Source organism: Nyctibius grandis, chromosome 1, assembly GCF_013368605.1.
Source record: "Nyctibius grandis isolate bNycGra1 chromosome 1, bNycGra1.pri, whole genome shotgun sequence".
Taxonomy (NCBI): domain Eukaryota; kingdom Metazoa; phylum Chordata; class Aves; order Nyctibiiformes; family Nyctibiidae; genus Nyctibius; species Nyctibius grandis.
Window position 1 is genome coordinate 23695340 of NC_090658.1, and position 20704 is coordinate 23716043.

The 20704-nt window shown below is 38.2% G+C and overlaps 1 protein-coding gene across 1 annotated transcript in view; it reads left to right on the forward strand.

Annotated features, from left to right (window-relative positions):
- The window catches only part of USH2A (usherin), a 419339-nt gene that overhangs the window by 201049 nt on the left and 197586 nt on the right, over positions 1-20704 (forward strand). Inside the window, exons 32-34 of the mRNA XM_068406084.1 lie at positions 10213-10372; positions 10859-11030; positions 15479-15626. Of these exons, the coding sequence (XP_068262185.1) occupies positions 10213-10372; positions 10859-11030; positions 15479-15626 (480 nt within the window). The remainder of the gene's footprint in view (positions 1-10212; positions 10373-10858; positions 11031-15478; positions 15627-20704) is intronic.

Below are 20704 nucleotides of genomic sequence, written 5' to 3' on the forward strand. Positions count from 1 at the left end.
ATTAGTCTGCTCCTCCAGGAGATCCAACTAGAGGAGCAGTACTTCACGCTAGCTATGAAGTGTAAGGAAGTTTCAATTGCAAGTTCTGCGTTCTCTTCATAAGGTAGGTAGAGGACTTTCTGGCACCTGCTGAAAGCACTGCCATTTAACATCTGCCTCTTACAGTCATGTCCCTGAGTATCACAAGAAAATTCAGAAAGATGGCACGAAACTGTAACATAAAGCAGAGACATTCCCAACAATGACTACTAACATATAGTTGCTTTTCGGCAAGAAAAAAGAAGGAGTGATTATGAAATCTAAACTATCTAGCTGGAAAAAAAAAATTGTGGAGCAGTGGGACTGAAAAATATACTGTGTTCTACATAAACGAGATTGGATGGGGGAGAGGGTTGGGGTGAAATACAGAAGCCTCTTAAGGGTTTGCCACTTTTGAATTATGCATCTCACTCTCACTAGTAGGCGTAAATGCATAATTCTAATCTGTTCTTATTACTTATTTATAACATCGAGTAGAATGTAAATTCTATGCCTCCTTTGTACAAGCTTAACATGCCAGTTAAGGTATGCAGATATTTTCGGGAGCCTACATAAGCAACTTTCTTGGCATAGCACACTGTTGCTAATTAAAGGGCATAAACTTCAAACAATAAATTAAACTGACTCTCCGTACCCCCCCCCCCCGCCATTTACAGAAGGAATATAGACAGGATGTAAGAAATAAGGGAGAGAATCAACAGATAAGAAGAGCATTCATCTTGAAATAAAATACTCTGCGTTATTATTATTTATGATAGTTACTGTTATTAATAAAGTACATGTGGGATAGAGAAAAAGCCTGCAATAACCACTAAATTTATGAGGCTGGGGACAGGTGCATGCTCTTTCTTTTCTATCGCTGGCACTGATCGATTTGTATTTTTCCCTGATGATGGTTTATGCCATTATAACTGTTTGGTGGCTCCTTACTATTGAGTTATGGTTGCAAAGCACTTCACAAACGAGAACAAGCCTCTGAACATTATATCCTAATCTGCACATCCTATAGATATGCCATAATACAGAGCAGCTGACTGCACCACCTGTGATCTCTCTACCCACAAACATGATTTATTCTGGTAATCCCAGTTTAGTGCATCACATCAGATTGTGGCAGTTATGTTATCTGATGACATTACTGACACTACATGACATAACTGGGTAGTGCAACATGTCAAGTTGAAAAAAAACTTCGGGCTTTTCAGGGTTTTCGGTATTTTTTTTGGAGTGTGTGTTTTGAAAATAAATATAAAGCAAGCAAACTTCAAAAAAGAAACAACGAAAGGAGAAAGAAATCCCAATAATTTTCCCCAACCACATGTTGACCATATTAATGACTCAACAGCTGGGGCTGATTGTTCTGGAAAGGACAGAGGAGATCCAGTGGAAGCACAGTGTATTTTACTATCCTACTAATTCTGTGGCCGGCTGAAAACTAGATCAGCTTTTGTAGTCTTGCAACAGATTTAACTTGCTATAAATTCTGTTGTTTAGGAATGGTGCTCAGAAGCCGAGTCCTCCCACTATCCTCATTCCAGCACTACAGTAATGTTTTAGTAAACCCCTTTATTCTCTGACTATAATTCAGATATACAGACCTCTTCTGGTCCTGGAAAGGTGATAGAATCTCTTCTACAGAAACTCTTAAATCACATGATGCCTTGCATGGATGGTGAGAGTTGTTCTCTAATCATCTTGCATGCTAGGCACTATAGAAAATAGTGTAACAAGTTACCCATAATGGATGCAAAATACATATATAGCTAAATAAAACTCATAACCTGTAAACCACCAACCAATCTGTAATTTCCAGTTGATACCAATTCAAACAGCCGTTGTTATATTGTTCTTGTTTGGATTCTAATTTCTAGTCTGAATGTGCTGTCTCAAGTTTCTGCTTGCTTGATGAATTTTTTTTTGGTGTTGAATATTTTGTTGATTAAAACAATTGTTTTGGGGTTAAAATGGTATTTTGAAATTTAGTATGCATATTCAATTTTAATAAGTAAAAATCTATGAGTAAAATTGTTTACTTTTTATCAAAGAAAATATTTTTTCTGGAAAGTAATTTCCTTCATCCCATCCCTCTTTTTCTCTCCCTAGGCAGGAAAACTTAAAAAATTAAATAAAATACAGTGTTGCAGAGTTCTAAGTAATCTCAGATAAGAGAGAGAAGCATAGAAATCCTGCAGGACTCTGTTCCACAGATTTGCATATTACAATGATACTTATAAAAATAATTTTAAAAACATGATGCTGATATTTAGTGTTTCTCCCCCAGAATTTGATTTATAAAGATAAACCTGAATCTTCTTGTCATCAGTAGATGTTCCATGATTTTGGGTGGGGTGAGTTTCTCTGAAAATTCCACTTTCTAAATTTATTGGATGTTCTTTTTTTCACTGTATTATTGAAAGGGAGTTCATGGGAACACAGGGTCCTAATTGCTTTTCTGTGTAGCACTTATTATCTTATATACCTGTATGGTGTGTCATCTTCTTTGTTTCCTTTTCTCAGGTTGTTTTTTCTGCCTCTCTTCTTAAGAGAGTGTTTGTAAGCCTGTGCTTTCTCACTGCCATTTTCCAGACAGGCTATTTCTACACTCTGTAATATATGCTATGCCAGATAAGACTGCACTATTGATTTATATAAAATGGATAGTAATAGTTGCTGTATTACTTACCATATATTCTTATATAACTTAACATCTTACTGGCTTCTCTTACTACAGCGGCACATTCATATGTGCTCTTCACTGGGTTATAAAAGTGGCAGTCATGCACTTTTCTTGACCTGATAAAATTAACTCAGCACCAAATGTAAGGTGAATCTGAATTTTGTTTTTCCCACTGCAGCAAGATCAAAATTACTTGGGAATACAGGATGTACTTCTGTTAGTGAGCCAAGGGGTTCTTGGTCATACTAATGTGAATCCAGAGTAGTTCCAGTTTTATAGCAGCAGGTATCTGAGATTCAAATTTGCAACATAGTTGCCTAGTGCAAATATATTTTCCAGATGTGAACATAAAGCTGAAGTAATACAGAGGTAAAATGTTAAAAACTTTTTTTTTCCTTTTTCACTTTTTTGGGCTTGACATTGACTAGGAGATCATGATTCTTATGATGTGTACTAAAACTTCCCTCTCTTTAAGCTGATAGCAGTATAGTGACTGGACTTGAAAGCCTTCATGAGTGGAAATTTTCATTTGAATCTTAAAATATGGCTGTGTCAGACCATATGATGTGCAAAGAAATGACAAAGAGATAAATAAAACTAAGGTAGTGATATTGATATGACCACAATTACTTCTCTTCATGTGCCTGGTAAAAATTAATGTGCTCTGTCCTCTTTCTGCTTTCTCCCCCTCTGACCTTCAAACTCACCTTATTTGTCCAACTGTTATAATTGAAGTCAACTAGGAAGGCAGTGCATGGTTTAATTCTAGTAAATAAAGAAGTAACTTGAAAGTTCATTAGGTTCATTTGATGCTGAATGTTTGCACTGACTAGCTATGTGTTGTTTTGGCAGCAAGAGAACTCTTTAAAAAAAAACCCAGAATGCCTCTATATTTTTCTGATGGTGGCTAATGATGATGGGCCAGGAGAACTGTTTAGGGACGTTAGGGGAGGAAGTGTTCCAAGGATCTTCACACATGCACCGTGATTCTTCTGTGGTCAGTGCCATGAGATGTCTTTACAGTCACACAAGAAATCGGGTAGATTAATTGGAGGTAAAGGATTGGAAGAGAAATTTAAATGTCCTTCTTTGATGTTTCCCTTCAGTTTTTCTAAGCAATGTGGTATGTGGCACTCCACATGATTTGAGTTCTCTTCAGCTGAGCACCTTTAGGATTTCAGGCTAGTGTGTCCTAACTGGAGGATGAGAACAGTTTGGAAAATGTACCCACAATAGCTATCTCAGGGACATGGCTTTAAAATAAAAGACTGGAATCCTTGTAGTCCAGCTTTTGCAATGGAAAAGGAATAATATGCTTGTTTTTAATTAAAAAGACATGTACCTTGCTTGGATAAGGTTAAAACTAATAGTTTTACCAAAAAAAAAAAAAAAAAGGGAAAAAGTAACACAATAATCAGGAATGGAAGCTGATGTGGCCTTTTGAATTGGCCAGGATGAAGCATAACATTTGAGGGATGAGTTTGTGCTCAAAGAAGTACATGAGTTTAGGCTGTTTTCCTTAAAACAGTTAAGGGTTATAAGAGCGTAACTGTTACTAAATGTGAAAACAAATAGACATTCTAATCTTTGCTGTTAAAACATAATTATATTTAAAAGCATTTAAGTATTTTGAAGAGACCAGTTTTCCAAAAGCAGAACTGTAGTTCTACCACATGCATGTAATAATTTAATTAGTTGTGTGAAATTATTGCAACCTGAAATGATTAAAGATCCTTTTGTTTCGCATTTGTGCCAAAGGGGTTTTCTTCTTGAATATAACTTTTAAACTTTTTTTCCACAGTCCAACACAACTGTCATGTTTTTGGTTCTCCTGTATGATACAAAACCATGAGCACAGGTTTTGTCCTATGCTCTTTAATTCCTCAGAGGGGACCTGGAAGCTGTGCCTTTCCTGAACTCTTCTGAAGCGTATAAACCTCAGATGGAATGAGGATTTTCTCCTTTATGAGTAATTTGGAAACCCAGCAATATTTACTGCTGAGCAAATAGCTTCTAAAAAGCATCAGCATTTGTTGGCCATCTAGAAGCAAAGTTGTTTAATCCATATGCCATTGTGTCAGTGTCTTTGCTGGTTAGAGAGCAGAACAACAACTTATGGTGTTCCTGAAAATAATTATTTGTGACCCTGAGTTTATTTATCTTCCTTTCTTTATTTCTTGCCCATGTTTTTAGTGGTTTCACAAAATTCTTTTAATTCTCACTCTGGAACATTCTTAATTATAATGAATATCCAGCAGAAGTTGCTGGTATCTTGGAGGATAGCTGTTTTCTTCAATTAATGGCCTAGTTCCACATGTGAAAGGCCATTCATTGCTAGGTTATAGAATTAGGTACGTGCACACACTGTTTTCTTGGGCTTGATTGAGTTGCCTGAAGTAGGCAAGTGGTGTCATTTGTGATGCCCTGTTTTTCCTGAAATATTTTCAAGGTATGAGTATGGCATCGGTTTTATAGGAAGTCTGTGAAAAAGATGCAGCATTAGTATACCATCTTCCCAGAGAAGGTTGTACATTAGTGATGGTTCTTTGAGGGTCGATATAATTAAGTGATTGGTGCTTTATAAATACAGGATATACTGTACTAAAAGTTACATATGAGTTGTTGCTTGCTTTCAGAAAATTATGGAAGGAAAAGAACTGCTAGTGATGTCTGATGGAACAAGCCTGATAATACAATTTTGGCACCACCTTTATGAATTTGATTTTTTTTTTGGTAGTGTATAAAAATCAGATGGGGACATCGTTGTATTTATGGTCCCAAGGAGTTTACCTTCTAATTAAATATTAAGTTACTGTGAGTTAATTTAACAAACTACGAGAAAGAAGATGAGAGAACAGAATAAGGATGTGAGTAATGAGCTGAAGCAGTCGTACAATCTACCTCCATAAACATCATGGTGATTGGAATTCTTTGGAAGTTTTTCATCTTCATACTCTCTCAGCAGGTTTTCTTTGTTGTGCTGCTAACAATCCCTTGCTACAGTGCTGCTGTATTATTTTCCTTTGAATATAGCAATGGGATAGCTATTGTCTCAATTATTTTCCTGAGAGAAACTATGTGCAGTTCCTTACACAAGTCCCATTTCAACTGAGCACTCACCAGGACAGGAGGTTGCCATTTCTGGTCCTTAGAATAGCTGCCTGAAACCAGGGAGACTGGAAATAGGGTAGAAGAGGGGAGGAAAGAAGAGTGTGTGATTCTCTTGCTGTAAACTTGAATACAAAATACTGCATGTTACAGATAAATTAAAACGTTGTAGACACTACTGTGTTAATTTTGAACTGTCATGTACTCTGACATCTTGACCGGCGTTTTGAGTCAAGTTCTTAAATCTCTATTCTCGGGTTGGGTTTTTTTTTTTAAACTAACTATGTTTTCCTTCTCTATCTTAGTAGCATCTCTCAAATTCCATGCTAAAAGTAGCACTGCAGTGTTGCATATTATCTTTCAATGACTACCCATTAAATTTGATCAAAGCAAAGTGAGTGTTCTTATTGACCATGCAAACAGGGTCATTCTTTATTCTTTCTGTCTCATGCATTGATTGTGCTATCAGGACTTATGCTGGGGGTTATTAGAAACTGGGTCTATACCGACCACTATAGTTAGATTTACCATATTTAAGATAGTTGTCTTGGTTAGTGTGGGAAGTTCCACATATATAATAAATGTAGTGGTATGCAAATGTCGATTTTCATGATAGCCACTGTAGTTAGCAATTCTCTTGCTGACATATGAGTTAGAATAAGAATTTAGTTTGTTTGTCTTGCCTCTGAGGTCAAAGAGATGAAAAGGCAGGTTGATCCTTTCTCTCCCTGCCCTTCCCCTCCCTCCCCCCTCACTTTTTCTTTGGTGGAAATAAGTAATGTTTTTAAAACAGATATGTGGGTGTTTATTTTAGTTTATTCTTTTGTTCCGTTTTTGACGTGAAAAATGCAGAATTATTTTTCTGGCTACTTGCTACTTTAACAGGATGATTCGAGAGAATCCCATACCCCCAAGAAAGTATCTTTTTCTCTTTGCTCTTTGGTGCTCTTTGACCTTTTGAGTCCAGAAATGAGTACAAGACCAATCCTGAATTTAGATTTTTCTCAGTAAACCTCTATAATTTTAAAGTTTAGCTTTGTGTTGTTAACAAATAAGTGATTTAATAGAGTAGTTATTGTAAAGTTGCAATAAGAATCATTTGATATTATTTTAAAGTAACACAGGGGACTGGAATTGTGGAACACATGGGAATAAAACCTAATCAAGCAAATGTGTAAAAAAAAAAGAATTGGTTTTTGCTGTGAGTTAAAAAGAAAATAATTTTCTGCTTATTGTGTTCATTTTGTAAATTGAGATCAATGAAATTCTTCCAGCAACAGCATGAAATCAATTGTAAAATAACATATAATTCATGCCCTATATTGTAAATTACAGTTCGTTTGACATTAATCACTGAGTTTTCTATGCACTGGGATGCATTTTCTTGTAACACATTTCTGGATAATACTTGTGGATCCATTTCTAATGTGCTTGAGAGTGATCTGTTTTTCATGTCCACAATTGCCTACACTTGATCTTATGCAAATCATGCAATCAAGCAAATGGAAAACAAGGCGTTGTTGCTAGAGGACATTGACAAACAGTGGCTTTGTAGTTTTAAGAACCTCCTCCCTCCTCATTCAGATTCATGTTTGTATCTGTAGTTGTCTGAATCCATTGATCCATTATGAAACACTTTGAACTTTAAATAGGAAAATAACTGCCAAATCAGACTGTGACAAATAATTGCACCAATTATGATGTAATATGATTTTTATTGTTCAGTTTGTCAGTTTCTGGTTCTAAGCTTTTAGAAATACTTCCTACACTATATTTGCAGGCTCATCCAAAACTTGATGAAGTTGGAATTTTCATTGACTGCAAAGCTCATGCTTTGAGTGACATTCCTTAGTATCTAGTTTCTGGATTTTCTTCTCCTGCTCCTACTAATTTCATTTTTCTTTTTAGCCTTTATCCCACCAAAATCTTTCAGATTCCATTGAAACTTTCTATTCAGCATTTATTAGTCAAAATACATTGACATTATTAAATCCAGAGGAGGAATAAAAATTTCCTTTGATCCTGGTGACATGTTGCTTTTTTCCATATTTTATCTTTCTACTTTTTTTTTTAACCTCTCCTGTCCTTCCTTCCCCTCTCAGTATGCTTATCAGTTGATCCTAAAGGATCTTGCTGCTCATATGTCCTGTGTTTCCATTCCTTGTTATTCCTGTTCTTTTAAACTTTGCCTGTTTCCCCATCTTGGCTTTTTGCTTTTTTCCATTCCAGGCGCTGAGACACGCATGGTAATTTATAGTCACTTGTTTTTATCAGGGAGGGAAATAAAACATTTTTCCATCTTTCATTCTTTTCATCCTTGACAAAGTTCCTCCCTCTTCAAATTTAACTGGGTGTTTCCAGAAACTCTTATGCATGCAGGTAGTCTCATCAGCTACAATGTGCATCAAATCAGGATTTCAATACAAGCTACTTTTTTTAAAAAAAAAAAAAGCAGTGCCTTGATGAGGAATTTTCCTTAAAGGAGAGAAAAATACCCCTTCCCAACCCTCATCCCAAATCTGTGTACAAGGAAAACAATGATCTACCATAAAAAAATAGAAAAGGAGAAATTCACTTTTTCTTTTTCTCTTCTCCTTTACCATGTGTTGTATTCACTCTGCTAAGTGAAGCCCCACAATACAGTTTCAACTTAGAGAGAAGAATGTGTATTCACTTTTTACAAGGATATGAATTAAATAGGTGCCATGGATTGCTTTCAGCTGTTCATTTTAGGATTGCTAAAAAGTAAAATCCTTCTGGTCACTTATTTGCCCAACCAGAATATGGAGTATCTGATACTTGTCTCACAGACTTCCACTTCCATCTGTATTTTTTGTCTTCTCTTATGGCAGCTGCAAGGAACAAGGGATCCAGGAAGGTGTACACTAATGAGGGCAATACAGTCAGTGCAGTATGTGGAGTTTACTTTCTCTGCTTGCTGAGCCAGCTGGAGCACCTGCTCTGGAGTGTGCTTTTCCCCTCTCACCCACATTAGCACTGCTTAACCCTGGTAGAATCAGCCCCATTATGTTGATTAAACATGCCATTGTGTTACAGGCATTCACTTGATGATTTTTTTTTAGTTATGGCATTTTTTTTTTAACTCGCACTTTGCCATGTGCTCCATAGAACAATACCACTGAGTGATGCTGCGTTTTCAATAAAAATGCACGAGTTCACTCTCTCCTTACACACAGTGGAGTAAAACAGAAGGAATTCCACTGCAGCAGGGACATTATATGAGGGGGAAACTAATGAGAAAGGAGTTGGGTCTCCAACATTTCTGCTTCAGTGAAGTCTTTGTCATCCAGTTGCAATTTTTGAATTTGTGCTCACAAATATTTTTGTACAAAATGGTAGTTTGAGACTATTTGGCTCTGAAAACACTAGCTTTTGTTATGTCTTGCAAAAACCCAGAACTTTTCTGGCATACTAAAAATGTGTATCTATGAGATATGCATTTTACTTGTGTACCTTATACTGTTGCCAAAACCTCGATTGTAAATTCCTTCTTAAAGGATTTGTTCATGAAAATCTGTGATTTGTATTTTAATAAAAAAATGAAAAAGGTTAGAAAATTATGTCTGTATTACTTTCCTGCTATAATTTTTCTGACAAACATTCCTTTATTAGTACCAGGAAGAATATATGAAACTAAAGATCTTTTAGAATATTTATTCAGCAAAGATGTTACATTTTATTCAGAGTAATTGAACCTCAAGATAGCTTCATAATATATAATTATTTAACAGTTGTTTTGCTATAGCATTAGACAGGTTGTCTTTACTGAAATATATTTTACAAATGTTTGACGTTCATGCAGCTGAAGACAAACAGGCAAAGAGAGAACAGACCAGTATGAGCGGTGGCAACAATGAGCTTCCTTTGTGTACATGCTTATAGTGAAATCTGCATGGAGTGAATCATTGTATGTATCGATGCTTGACATTCATATATCATATAGCACATTTGAAAAAAAATAATCTGGCCGTGTTAATGAACCTGTACATGTTTTTGCATTAATTTTGTTTGATTTAATAATCTTGAAGTTGCGCATTTGCCACTGTAGCAAATTGATACAGTATGTAGCACCTAAGAGGCTAACATCTTTGTTTTGTTTGGGTGGTGTACATTCTAGTGTAAATGTACTATACAATGGTGTCATCTCAACCAAAGCGTGCTCTTTAGATCTATTAGTAGTCAAAATTTACAGCTATTTGCTATTAAACAACCAACACCTATTCACTCCTCTGGGACAAATCTGAAACATTTAAGAGGTACAGGTCCCTCTTCCTCTTGATTTTCTGTATTCACTACCCTCTGAAAGTTACAGAAAAACAAAGTAAAATTAATATACAAAGTAAATTCATATTCCTTTTTTGCCCTAGATTTAGCAGTTTTTACGCCACACCAGTTTCTGCTCACTGCATGCACGCTTGCTGGCTGTACAAACAGTTCCCAGGTCACCTTGTTTACAGCACAGCTGCCACCATCTCGTGTAGATGCCCCAGTCCTGACGGTTTTGGATTCTAGAACGATATATGTACAGTAAGTAAGGATTTCTTCTTTCCTGACAACACAATAGTGCATCAGTTTATTCAAGAATTCCAGTGAGTTCAATCAGGGGAAGGGTTTGTGACATAAAATTAAATTTATTATGATTAAATGCATAGAAGTGATTAGTTTAGTGGTTCTGTGAACCTTCTGATTATCACTTGCCAACTTAATTTCCATTTTGTCTTTACGCAATCAGTATAACCTACATATGGGCATAGCCTCTGCAAACTTCAGTGCAGGAAATGTTCTGGTGATATGCCCATTTTGTAGCCCCTGTGTTGTGTGTTACTGTAATAATTTATCTGTAGAGTACAAATACTGTATTAGAGGTATGCCTTAGATTTATTTTTATGGTTGCACAACTATGTTTTCAAATTCTTAAAATAAACCCCACAAAGTCCCCTAAACAAAGCCTTACATTTTTCAGTACGGTCCAAACTTTTGCTGGTCTTAATCATATTTTGCTTTTATTTGCAGATGGAAAGAACCAGTAGAAATGAATGGAATCCTAGATCGCTATGTAATTTATATTGCCAACAATGAGCAGAATTTTACAAAGTGGAATGTAATCTATAACAGCACAGAACTTTTTCTGGATTTTACTATTGAGCAGCTTTTCCCGGGTACTGAATACCTCATAAAACTAGCTGTAAGTTTTAAAGATGTGTAGTAGAGGTGTAAAACGGTGAAAATGATTCTGATTTTGTTAACATCTTAAATACTTAATGGTTCACGTGTCCACTTTGTTTAACCTTCTCTTTCTGAAACTAAGGTAGATGAGCCATCCTGAACAATAGCAGGTGTTTTGTTTCGAAACAGGCACTCAAAAAATGTGTATGTAACTTAAATACAGATTTTCTTCAAGGATAAATTGGATGATGACTCATAGAGAATTGACCAGAAATATATGAAAGACTTAAAAAACATCTCCTGCCCCCAACTTATAAGAAAACGTTGAATGTATTTGAAAATGTGAGAATTTCATATTTTCTACCATGATAATTTGCTCTTTCTTCATAAAATCTGTATGTAGAAGGAAATAGAGAGGAAAAGAGTTCAACGTAAAGTAGCACTTTATTTATTCAACACATTTTAAAAGACCTTGGTGTTTTCATTGCATTTCTTTATCATTGGTTTTATTTTGTGATGAAATAGAACAGCTTCAGCTCACTAACAAACCTGAAAATATGTGCATAAAAGCATGGGATTGTCCCTTGTTTTAAGCACACTGTTCATTTTATAACAATACCTATATAAGGATATTTGCTTTGATAAATGCCATAGAAAAGTATTCTGCTCTTGATTATGAATAAATTTACATTTATGTACACTGGGTATGCATTCATTTTTTCTTAACATGCTCTTGAATGTTCTAAATAGTATACCACAAAAAATAAACTACCTTCAGGTAATGATAAGGATCTGACTTGAACTTGAAAAAAGCAAGGATATTCGGTCTAATTAAAGCTTAGATTCATGTTAAAATTAATTCATTTGTGCCTAGATATTTCAGCATAGTAAATTGTATAGCATGTAAAATAGCACATTGTCCAAAACTAAGGCAGAACTTCAACAAGAATTTTATGCCTTTATAAGCAAGTGGGACTATCAAAAGAATTCATGCTGTCCTTCACTGTGCCACAGCTCTTCTCTGCTCCTGCCCAGCTCCTGTGCATGGTGAGACAAGGAGGGAGGATCAGGGCAGAATTAACAGTTACAACCTAGAGAGCAACTGGGACTGCTTCTTTTGGTGGGTCTGCCTTGGGATATGGTTAAAACAGAGAAGTGTTGTGTGGACTTTGTTTTTATTTCATCAGTGTGTACAGCTTTTCTAGAAGTTACTGAATATATTTTTAGGAACCTTTGATCTTTATATTTTATTTCTAATTTCTTTGGGCTTTTTTAATATTTGCATTGCATCAGTGGTAACCAGAAAGTAAGAAAAGATAATTTCTTCTGGTGATGAAGATAACCAGTTTTACCTGGATAAAACGCAATCGTCTGTGATAGGCAGGTTAGAAGATCTACATGTCCTTGCAGCTTTGAAAATGGCAAGTAAAAAAAGTGCATGAAATGGCCAATATCTCTGAGGTGTGATAGCTTGCTTAAAACATTTGAACCCATTGTATTTAGAACTTGTCAGACTAGTTTGAGAAGAATGTAATATTAGAGATTTACAAGCTATGAAGCTTAAACGTGGCCAAAGGTTAGACTTGAAAGAAAAACAAACCAAAAAAAACCCCAAAAAACCCAAATCAAACACACACACCTGGAAAGAAATTGAAATACTTAGTGTTTCACATATAATTTAATCTGAATTTCAAAAAAACTTTTAAAGTAAAAAGAACAATAGAATACCTTCAACACTGGAAAATTAACTAAATGCTTCCTTTGTTTTTTTTGTTAGAATGAAATATTTCTATTAGCTAGAACCTTTTTCTTTTCCTTGCTTCACAGGTAATATTAATTTTCTTTTGTATCCATGCAAAAACTGGTTTTGGTTTATGTGGGAAGTTGAAAGTTGAGTTATCAAAAGTTGCAGCTTTGAACACAAGAATCAGGATCCTCCTCAGCAGAACTTTTAGCACCTCACAGGCTGCTGGGTTTAACTTTTGTATGACAGGTTAATATAAGTGCATTAAATCAAGTTAACAAAATGTTTATCTTTATATGCTGTTACCAGTTTTCACAATTGATAACTGCCATTTAATATGTAGCAATTGTAGTTGTAAATGAGTGCAACAGCTTTTATAAGCAAATCTAATGTTTCTTTCCAAAAGTCAGCTGAGAAGTCTTAAGGTCATGTCTCCATAGAGTAGTGCAAAGGAACTTGCTTTTGCTCTGTTCATGCTCTAAACTGGATGGATGTGAGCCAGGCCAATCTGAAAGCACATGAAAAGCTGAAAGGGGCTGCATTTTAGTAGCTGAGGTGGCACACCCATTTATATGACTTGAGTGCTTTTGTGATTTAACTGTTAAGTTAATATCTCCTCATGGCTGTGTTGTGTGGGTAAGCTAGCTCAGGTGCTAGCTGGAGGATCACGTTGTGGTGTCTTGTTATGTGGTTTGTATCTGTCCCTTGGCTCTCTAGATACTTTGGTATATTTGCAAATTTTACCTCAGGTCTGTTTCTCAGTGAAGTTCAGAACAGCACAATGGAGCTCCATCTAGGTGTAGAATTTCATGGCTTTGGGCATTACTGGATGTGATTGCCAGAGTCCCAGCAATGTCCAGTCCATTTGGATACACTGATCTGAAATACCACTATTTAAAATGTAGATGAGCTTTCTTTTACTGGTTTTCATTGGAGGAATCGTAAACTTCATACCCCAGCAAGTTTCAGAGATACAAATATTGAGCTTCATGAAATTCAAGAAATAAATGACTGGGAAGGCTGCTGTTAGTGAGCCCTTGAATGAAAAAGCCCTCCACGGCTGAGGAAGGCTCAGTGGAACTTGTTTAGCAAGGCTGTAAGGAATGTATGAGAAAGAGGTCTTCCAGAGCTGATCTTTTTGGCTTCTTTATGAAGCCAGTAAAAGTGAAATCATTTGAAGAATAGTTTGCCTTTGCTGGAAGGATGATGTTCTTAAATATTTTCCTTATCAAAATGCTAACAGTTATCTAAGCATCTGTCGAAGCTGACTCATTTATTTTTTTTTTAAAACACTATCATGTTTAAAGTAAATGCTATTTTCAGATGTTCCCAAAACTGAGGTTGCATTCTTTCATCTTTATTTGATAACCCAAACTGAACACAGAGAGTCATTCTGTAGTTGTGCTGGGAGTGTAATTTCCAGTCAAATCAAAACCATTTCGGTGTGTAAAATAGCCTCTCATTTACAAACAATTCTGGCTTTTACCCATGGGGCTAGTGTACACTTTTGGAGCAGGGTAGGAAATATGTTGACTGCTGTATGATTTGAAACACACTGGGAAATTGGAAATTGAAGCTAATCCTTTCAAATAAAATATACTTTATTGAGAGAAACATTTTATTCCTGGTGATCTGGACAGCCAGATTATTTTTTCTTTGTGTGCTCATGATCCAGAGCAGGCTACTTGTCCGCTGCAGCACATGGGCAACTCTTAAAAACACAGGTGATTCCATAAGTTTTAATTAAGAGTGTGTCTGAATCTGAATCTTTGTTGAATTCAGGTTTTGATTTCTTTTATTGCTAAGTAAAATTAAAAATAAACAATAAGCTAAACCAAAAATCTTTAAATCCAGTACAGGGTTTATATAATATTGTATATATTTTTTTTTAACTTCTCTAAGAACTCCTGTCTCTTGTCATTGATCTTAGTGCAAGTAATTGGAAAACCACCACACATGAGGACCATAGCTGTGTAGTCTTATGTTTGTGCATGTAAAACTTTAAAAGCCTGTTATATGGGGTGATATGCACATTTTCTTGCACATTGTATTTTTTTATAATCAAGTAAAATGTAAAAATCATGTAATCAATCTTTTCTTCTCTCATAACTGAAATACAAATGATTTGACTTTGTTATCCATAAACATGTAATAATAACTGTTACATATTGATTTATAATAGAGTGTTTTTTCCCTATTTTAATTGCATCTGCACACCAGTCTGTGCTGTCGTGAAGTGCAGGTCTGTCTGAATGGCAGGTTTTTTTTCTGAATGACTATTCATTGAGATAATCTTTTAAGTGCGTTGCGAGTTGGTCAGTATATTCTGTGTCTGGAACTTGTAAGAGCTTTTTAGTCAATTCCAGAAGAGTTTTGCACTGTAAATGATATATATTGTACTGTAATTTTCTTTAACTGCGGCTGCAAAAGCAGTGGAAAACTAATTGTGATTATGATTCACAGTCAAATGCAAAATGCAGCGAGTCATAATATAGCTAAAGGTTTTAGCTATATTATACTCAAAAATTAAGTATCATGAGTAGTACATCTTGTTATTTAAGAAAAGAGATAAACAAATCTATGCTAAGAAAAGGATCTTCTATGAAAAGCACCGACTTACTAAGTTTAGATACATGAAAGTTATAAAACTTTACAAAAAATCATTGCTAAAATTATTTGCATTACCTTGAAATATGTTTATTTGTTTTGCTTCATATTTTAAGGCTTGCACTGGAGGAGGATGTTCAATAAGTGAAGCTAGCACAGCTGTAACAGATGAGAGTACACCAGAAGGTGTTCCTGCTCCAAAAACCCAGTCATATTCATCTGACTCCTTTAACATCTCGTGGACTAAGCCTGAGTATCCGAATGGTAAGTGAACTCTTTTAGCCTCAAGTTAAAAAGATGATTAGTAAAGGTAAATTAATATTCTAAATGGCAGCTTATATGTGGTGCTTAATTTTTAATGATCATTTTAGCACATAAAATACCTGAGATAGTATCATTGTCTGCAGCTAGGAGATTGTGGTTTTCAGCCTATCATATGGTTTCAGTGGCTCAAAAGTGCTCCCTTTTGATAGTTCTTGTGTACTGCATCTCATTGTTTAACGTTTTCCAGGACAACTGAGCTGAGGAATAGGCATTCTTGGAGAATATCAGTCTAGGATGTTCATTTCACCCTCCAATAAAACATTAATTTCTTTTACATTAGTTGATAAGTAATAATCATTAGATTTGTGTTCTACATAGTCATCTTGAAGGTATACATTTCCATGGCTGTGGAAGTTAAATAATATACTTTCTTTTGTTTAGAAATGTTTTCCATTGTGACATATCAGTGTGTAAAACTTTTGGACAAATTTTACATTTCTAGTGGTATTGCACAGTATCATATGGCTTTGGAATTCACCTTGATTTTATTATCATGCGTGTAACAGTTTAAATCACAGCAGAGGAAGCTATGCAGAATTCACTGAATTTAAAGCAACAGAAATGTTTTTCTTCATTGGCTTATCATATAGATATATATAAATTATTTCTCACAGTGGTTTCACGTGAGTTTCATTTTTCCCCTGCAAGTTTGTCCTCACTTTCAATTTTGGTAGAGCACATCCTGCTTGTACAACTTCACTACAAGGCACTTTAAATGATTCCCCAAAAATTGGTGATTGTAAAGATACGTATATGTAATATTCTGTAAGGTCTTATGTTACTTTTAGAAAGAAATAAGAGTATGACATCTGCTGATAATAATGTATTTGATAATCTATGGTTCTTTGTGTCGGAGTCATATTGAAAGATTTTCCCTTCTAGCCCCTTAGAAACCCTCAAACCCTGTATCTAAAATCCCATCAGCGTATGTGGCAAAGGCTTAGAGGAAGGCAAGGAGGAAGGAAAAAAGAGGGGGGGAGGGAAGGGGAAAGGAAGGCAGGAAGGCCATATATGTGGCTTAGTGGCTAAAGTCTGAATAATTTTCAATGAAATGGGCATCTTTTACAGTAATAGTTCATGTCAGGACCTGATCCTGTTAACTTTGCATTGTGGGAAAAAATCCAAATACTTTAGAAAGTGGTTTAACTAATCAAATAAATATAAATATATACATACATATATTTATATATGCATATCAACAGCACAGGATAAAGACCTATAGTTTCACAGAATCACACAGAATCACAGAATGTTAGGGATTGGAAGGGACCTCGAAAGATCATCTAGTCCAATCCCCCTGCCGGGGCAGGATTGCCTAGACCATATCACACAGGAACGCGTCCAGGCGGGTTTTGAATGTCTCCGGAGAAGGAGACTCCACAACCTCTCTGGGCAGCCTGTTCCAGTGTTCGGTCACCCTCACCGTAAAGAAGTTTTTCCTCATATTTAAGTGGAACCTCCTGTGTTCCAGCTTGCACCCATTGCCCCTTGTCCTGTCAAGGGATGTCACTGAGAAGAGCCTGGCTCCATCCTCTTGACACTTGCCCTTTACATATTTATAAACATTAATGAGGTCACCCCTCAGTCTCCTCTTCTCTAAGCTAAAGAGACCCAGCTCCCTCAGCCTCTCCTCATAAGGGAGATGTTCCACTCCCTTAATCATCTTCGTGGCTCTGCGCTGGACTCTCTCTAGCAGTTCTCTGTCCTTCTTGAACTGAGGGGCCCAGAACTGGACACAATACTCCAGATGCGGCCTCACCAGGGCAGAGTAGAGGGGGAGGAGAACCTCTCTTGACCTGCTGACCACACCCCTTCTAATACACCCCAGGATGCCATTGGCCTTCTTGGCCACAAGGGCACACTGCTGGCTCATGGTCATCCTGCTGTCCACTAGGACCCCCAGGTCCCTTTCCCCTACGCTGCTCTCCAACAGGTCTGCCCCCAATTTGTACTGGTACATGGGGTTGTTCTTGCCCAGATGCAGGACTCTACACTTGCCCTTGTTATATTTCATTAAATTTCTCCCCGCCCAACTCTCCAGCCTGTCCAGGTCCCTCTGAATGGCTGCGCAGCCTTCCGTTGTGTCAGCCACTCCTCCCAGTTTTGTGTCATCAGCGCACTTGCTGACAGCGCACTCTAATCCCTCATCCAAGTCATTAATGAATATATTGAATAGAACTGGTCCCAGTACCGACCCTTGCGGGACTCCGCTAGACACAGACCTCCAACTGGACTCTGTCCCACTGACCACTACTCTCTGGCTTCTTTCCTTCAGCCAGTTCACAATCCACCTCACTACCCGATCATCCAGACCACACTTCCCCAGTTTAGCTGCGAGGATGCTGTGGGAGACCGTGTCAAACGCTTTACTGAAATCGAGATAGACCACATCCACAGCTTTACCATCATCTATCCACCGGGTAACATCCTCATAAAAGGCTATCAAGTTGGTTGAGCAAGACTTCCCATTGGTGAAGCCATGCTGAGTGCCCCTAATGATCCCCCTATCCTTGATGTGCCTAGAGACAGCACCAAGAACAAGTTGCTCCATCACCTTTCCAGGGATGGAGGTGAGGCTGACCTGTCTATAGTTACCCGGGTCCTCCTTCTTGCCCTTTTTGAAGACTGGAGTGACATTCGCTTTCCTCCCATCCTCAGGCACCTCTCCCGTTGCCCACGACTTAGCAAAGATGATGGAGAGTGGCCTAGCAATGACTTCCGCCAGCTCCCTCAGCACCCGTGGGTGCATCCCATCAGGGCCCATGGATTTATGGACGTCCACATTGCTTAATTGGTCCCTGACCCAGCCCTCATCAACCAAGACAGATTCCTCCTCTATCCTGCCTTCTTCTGAGGCCTCAGGGGTCCGGGGCTCCTCAGGACAGCCTCCACCAGTATAGACAGAGGCAAAGAAGGCATTCAGTAACTCCGCCTTCTTTTTATCCTCTGTCTCCAGGGCCCCCACCTCATTCATCAGTGGGCCTACATTGCCTCTAGTGTTGGCTTTACCTGCAATGTATTTGAAGAAGCCCTTTCTGTTGTCCTTGACCTCTCTTGCAAGGTTTAATTCCAAGGAGGCCTTAGCTTTCCTAGTTGCCTCCCTACATCCTCTGACAGCAGACTTATATTCCTCCCAAGTGGCCAGCCCCTCCTTCCATGATCTGTACACTCTCTTCTTCCACTTGAGTTTGCCCAGCAGTTCCCTGTTTAACCATGCAGGTCTCCTGGTACCCTTCCTCGACTTCCTACCTGTTGGGATGCTCTGATCTTGAGCTCGGAAGAAGCAGTCCTTGAATGCTAACCAACTATTTGGGCCCCTTTACCTTCTAGTACCCTGTCCCATGGGATTTCCCCTAGCAATTGCTTGAAAAGGCCAAAGTTGGCCCTCCTGAAGTTCAGGGTTGTGATTCTGCTAGCTATTCTGTTCCTGCCACATGAGATCCTGAACTCTACCATCTCATGGTCACTACAACCAAGGCTGCCCTCAACCTTCACCTCTTCAACCAGACCCTCCTTGTTAGTGAGGATCAGATCCAGCAGCGCTCCTCTCCTAGTTGGCTCATCCACCATTTGCATCAGAAAGTTATCATCAATGCACTGGAGGAACCTCCTGGACTGGGGATGGCTGGCTGAGTAGGCCTCCCAGCAAATATCAGGGTAGTTGAAATCCCCCACAACAACCAGGCCCTGTAATTGAGAGACTGCTCTCAGCTGCCTGTAGAAGGCCTCATCACCGTCCTCATCCTGATCTGGTGGCCTGTAATAGACACCCACAACAGTATCACCGCTGCCAGCCTGCCCCTTAATTCGCACCCACAAACTCTCAACTTGCTCCTGATCCGCCTCTGGACAGAACTCAATACATTCTAGCTGCTCACTCACATAAAGAGCAACTCCACCACCTCTCCTTAGCAGCCTGTCTTTCCTGAACAGGACATAGCCATCCATGACCACATTCCAGTCATGTGAGGCATCCCACCAAGTCTCTGTGATTGCCACTAGATCATAGCCCCCCGACCGAACACGGATTTCTAACTCCTCCTGCTTATTCCCCATGCTGCGTGCATTGGTGTACAGGCATTTCAGGGAGCGAGCTGGGCACACCGATTTCATCCCAGATTCACCCCCTGATTTCACCCCAGGGGGATGGGAGGCCTCCTGGTCTACCTCAACACTAGAGCGTTGCCCCAGTGGTGCAAGCCCAGCTACCACCCCATCCCCCTTCGAATCTAGTTTAAAGCTCTCCGAATGAGCCCTGCTAATTCCTGTCCCAGAACCCTTTTGCCCCTACGACATAAACCTTTCCCATGTATCACTGTCACGCCTGTTGTCTTATAAAACCAGCCATTATCAAAGAACCCAAAGCCCTGCCTGTAGCACCAGTCTCGTAGCCAGGCGTTAATAGAGAGAATCCTACTGTTCCATCCCACGTCATCACCTGAAAATGGAAGGAGGGAGGAGAAAACAACTTGTGCTCCAGACTCTTTCACCAACCGTCCTAGGGCCTTGTAGTCTTTCTTCATCCCCCTCAGACTACGGGATGCAGCTTCTTCCCCACCTGTCTGGAAGATCAGCAGGGGAAGTTTGATAAATAAATTTCCACAAGCTTTCTTTAAAACATCTAAAAGTTGGGAATAAATGACTAAATTTACACATTGTATCTTGTTGTTAATACAGCATTTACTACATACAGCTTGGCTCTCCTTGTAAATACAATAAATAGGATGTTAGGAAACAACTGAGGGCTTTAGTGCATCCTCAGTAAGTTTGCAGATGACACCAAGGTGGGCGGGAGTGTTGATCTGCTTGAGGGTAGGAAGGCTCTGCAGAGGCATCTGGACAGGCTGGATTGATGGGCTGAGGCCATCTGTATGAGGTTCAACAAGGCTAAATGCTGGGTCCTGCGCCTGAGTCACAACAACCCCATGCACCACTACAGGGTTGGGGAAGAGTGGCTAGAAAGCTGCCTGGGAGAAAAGGACCTGGGGATATTGGTCAACAGCTGGCTAAATATGATC